Raw genomic sequence first — 3,994 nt, forward strand, 5'->3', positions numbered from 1 at the left:
TGCTTTTGTAATCCTGGTTTTGCAAGAATTGCATTTTATTAGGTGTCAGATGGGGAAAACAGCCATAATTTACCACAAACCCAGTTGATTTCTGTAAAACAACACTTATAACTCAGAGATGAAACAGCTGCACACAGCTGGAAACCAAACATGGATTTAAAAATGTTTTATTAAGGGTCAAAGACATGACCTTTTTCGTTCACAAGACCACAGATGGAGGGATTTGTGATGGAAAATATTACATCAACAGCCAAAATTTACAAGGCAGAGGGGTGAGACTGCTTCCAAGTTTTTTCTCTCCTGTTTGATTTGATCTGTTTGTTTCTGTGCAGTGAGCCACACAACAAGAACAGCAGCAGCAGCAGCAGCAGCAGCAGCAACAGTCATGAAGTTCCAAGCTATTTTCTTCATTTTGCTTTTCAGCTGCATGTGCCTGAGTCTCGCACAAGGTGAGTGCAACAGAACAGATTTGACTGACATCAGAACTGTCATATTGCAAATTGTGATTGGATTGCACATTTCAATTTATTAGTAATTATTGTAGCTCAAAATAGTGTAGGTACTGTTTGAGCATTTTAAATAATGAGCTAAAACCAAAAAATCAATATGAACTAAGTTTTGGTGGAACTGAACTGAACTGAACTGACTGTGGAGAATATGTGGAGTCTTGCTTTGAACAACTTTGGTGAAATTATGGCTGCAGCTGTATTTCACAATCCACATTCCTCCACTTTCCTAAATCCTCCCTTTTAATTAGTGAATTGTTCTGCTCAAAGCCATTTACCACATCACTTGATACCAAAGTGTAATCTGTCTAGGCTAGCTATTATAGACCACTTTGTTGTGGTAATTTTGTGACAGGTTTAATTAAGTTAAGCAAAATAGCAGATTTTCATAAACAGGACATTTCGGGTTGTGGACATTGGAGCAAAAACGTCTTCTTCTTCTTTATTGATACATCAATACCCCACCACTATAATGCTGATATGAGATGATATATCAATTGAATTTGAGCAATAAAGATAGTCCAAGCTGCTGTGCGTACAAAATTCCTAAAGCTGACTTGTAGTTTTTGGGTCATCACTGCACCTTATAGCTCAGTAGCTTTTCAGCAGCGTCATTACAACCAAACATTCAGGGCTTAAGCCTAGCCCCAAACAATTTGGGGTCTTTAAAAAGCTGAAGTAACTTAACTAGGAGCATTGGAGGTAAGGAGGTCACATGCAGTGTGACAATTCGTCCTATTTGTTGCAAGAAGTTTAGAGATGATTAACCATTCTGTTTAGGGCTCAGCATGAAAAACTTAATTATTGGCTATTTCGAAAAGAAAAGTTAAAAAATAAAATAAAAATTAAGATAAAATAGTACTGTATGTTGATGTCAAAAAAGCCAATAAGGGTATGTTACAGAAATATGTTCTGTTACCACAGATGACAGTTGACACATTACAAACTCTATAACCCAATTTCAAGTAAGTAAACACCTACACAAAAGTTAAAAGGACATGACCTCATTATTTATAGTCCTGATAGTAAGATAACTTAAGAAAAAGGACACCTCTGCCAAATACAGTTCAACTATCTTGAACTATCAGTATGATATCTTGATAATTATATTACCTTATTTTGACCAAACAGAAACACAAACAGTGACTCTAATGGAGGCAGTGATGGTCAAAAAAAGGTGCAGTCAGGATATTTGTGTGTTTCAGTGTGTGTGTGTGTGTGTGTATGTGTGTGTTATCAATTCAAAGAGTAAGAAAAGAGCAAAATAAATTACTATATTTGTTAATGTTGAGCACTCAATCCAGTGGAATTGGAAAATGAGAATTACCAGATGCTGTTGGTTTAGCTCTAGTTATTTCAAATCATACAAATCACTCCTGCTTTTTGTGGTTTTCTTTAATTAAAAAATAACAATTTTGTGACATGTGATTAAAGTAATTTGTGAGACCCATGATTTAGTTTTTCCTGTTAATATTAGTCTACAAATTACAAATATTTTATAATATCAAGACAAATGATTTGCAATAAATTGCTTTGGCACTGTTTATTCATAAGCTTTAGTTTAGTTTTAGTTTATAGGCATGCCAATAAACACAGACCTACACATACAAGAAGCACAATAAAGAGTGAGTCCCCAGTGTTAAAACGGAGCTGTATTGTTTTTCTTCTGGACTCTCACTATTTAATTTCTCCCCAGGGAAGACATTTTCAGGAGGGGCAGTTTTTTTGCTCTAACCCTCTGTAAATCTATCCCTCTCTCCAGGCTCTTATGGCAACTGCTGCCTCGGCTACGTTCGAGGAATGAAAGAAAATGTGAAGCGAAACATTCAAAGTTACAGGATACAGGAAACAGATGGTGATTGCAACATGAGAGCTGTTGTGTAAGTAACAAAAATTATGTCTTTACTGCATTTTGATGTCCTACATTGTTGAAACTTGCCGTGTAAATAAATTGGCAACAACTAATGGAAAAAGAAGCTGCTTATTAAGACAGTGATTGATCCAAGCTTAGAGCAGCACTTTTAAATGTGTGCACTGGTGTCTTTGATTACTCATAAAACACTCCTTTACATTCCTTACTCCAGTGCAAAAGGGTGATAACATTAAGTAATAATACTCATGTGTAGGTTTTTGATGAAGAAGAAGCCTTCACATAAAAAACAGCGGACTGTCTGTGCCAATCCACAAGAAAGCTGGGTCCAGGACATGATGTACAGAGTCGATATGGCAAAGTAAAATGAGGTAAGCAGAACATACTCTCACAATGACTTTAATGTCTTACAGAGGAACTGAGTGTTTAAATTCATCATGAAACTTTTGTCTTTGTAGACCACTAAAAGGAAAGAAACAAGAGACTGGAAGAGAGGAGATCATCAGTTTCACCTCCCTGTCAGGCATCATATATCATCTGTAACCAGCTGGATTATGTTTCTGGTATTTCCTGTTGCTGACAGAGAATGTAAATGAACACAGTTCACTACTATATCCTCAATGTTATAGTCATTATAGCAACATTCATTTATATGAGCCACTACTATGATACTGTTCACTTCCCTATGATATGTAGCACCTGCTAGGAATGAGCCACTATTTGGCAGCTTTGAAATGTATTTGCAGAGTGTATACTGTAAGTGTGTGTGATGTATATGTAAAAAACCCTGAGGGGATAGGCTGAAAGGTTTTTTTATACAACAGATTTCCATATTTTTGTATTGGCATTGTAATTGTGTAATTGTGTGTCTTCCTGTATCAAATAAAGAAGCAACCCATAGAAATAACATCTATCTGGTTTATCTATCTATCCTGATTTGGTGATCCCGTGGTTGGTTTTCAAGGTGATGACTGAATATCCATGAAACAAAGTAAGCAAGCTTCAATTCAGTAATCTCCCACTCAATCTTGAGTGAGCCAGTAATTGACTGCATGAGCCAGCCGTCAGCAGTTTACAACTTGGCTCTCGGGGACTGTTGGTCTGCAGAGCTTGTTTTCATTAACTTGATTATAACTTTGATGTTAAGGGATTGACTAAAGTTCAAAATCTGCCAAGTTGTAAGAACCTCAGGCATCCAGTCCAATGAGGTTGGATTAAAGGATAAGTTCACAATTTTTTCAATTCTGTCTCACCTGTCAGTATGTACATTGAAACGGGTTTTGTTTGCTGTAATCATTCCTCCTGTTCATACAAGCTGCAGTGATCCCCTCACAATGTGCTTCCTATGTAAGTGATGTGGGAAAAAAATCCACAGTCTTTGTTTAGTGTACTGCAGTTCTACTGCGCTGAAGTGACTAGATCACTCCAAAAGATGGGTTTTCTTTTTATGGAGCCATTCTAAGGTTACTTCAGTACTTCTGTTACTCGGCTAATTGTCCTGTTGCATAACACAGCCTCTAGTGAGATTCATCTGTCCACAAAAGATTCTTTTAGTAGTGTTGTGAGCCAGATGTTCTTTGGAAAACTTCACGTGTGCAGCAATGGTTTTATTTTTATT

General features: G+C 36.7%; 1 protein-coding gene across 1 annotated transcript; it reads left to right on the plus strand.

Annotated features, from left to right (window-relative positions):
- Positions 1–334: 334 nt before the first annotated feature.
- ccl25b (chemokine (C-C motif) ligand 25b) lies at positions 335–3,283 on the plus strand. The gene is made up of 4 exons (XM_035652904.1): positions 335–449; positions 2,269–2,386; positions 2,633–2,747; positions 2,835–3,283. The coding sequence occupies exons 1-3, from the start codon at positions 386–388 to the stop codon at positions 2,739–2,741; spliced, it is 291 nt and encodes a 96-aa protein (XP_035508797.1). The 5' UTR covers positions 335–385; the 3' UTR covers positions 2,742–2,747; positions 2,835–3,283.
- The last annotated feature ends 711 nt before the right edge of the window (positions 3,284–3,994 follow it).

Source organism: Morone saxatilis, unplaced genomic scaffold (assembly GCF_004916995.1).
Source record: "Morone saxatilis isolate NCDOM2014 unplaced genomic scaffold, NCSU_SB_2.0 Contig12, whole genome shotgun sequence".
Classification (NCBI taxonomy): Eukaryota; Metazoa; Chordata; class Actinopteri; family Moronidae; genus Morone; species Morone saxatilis.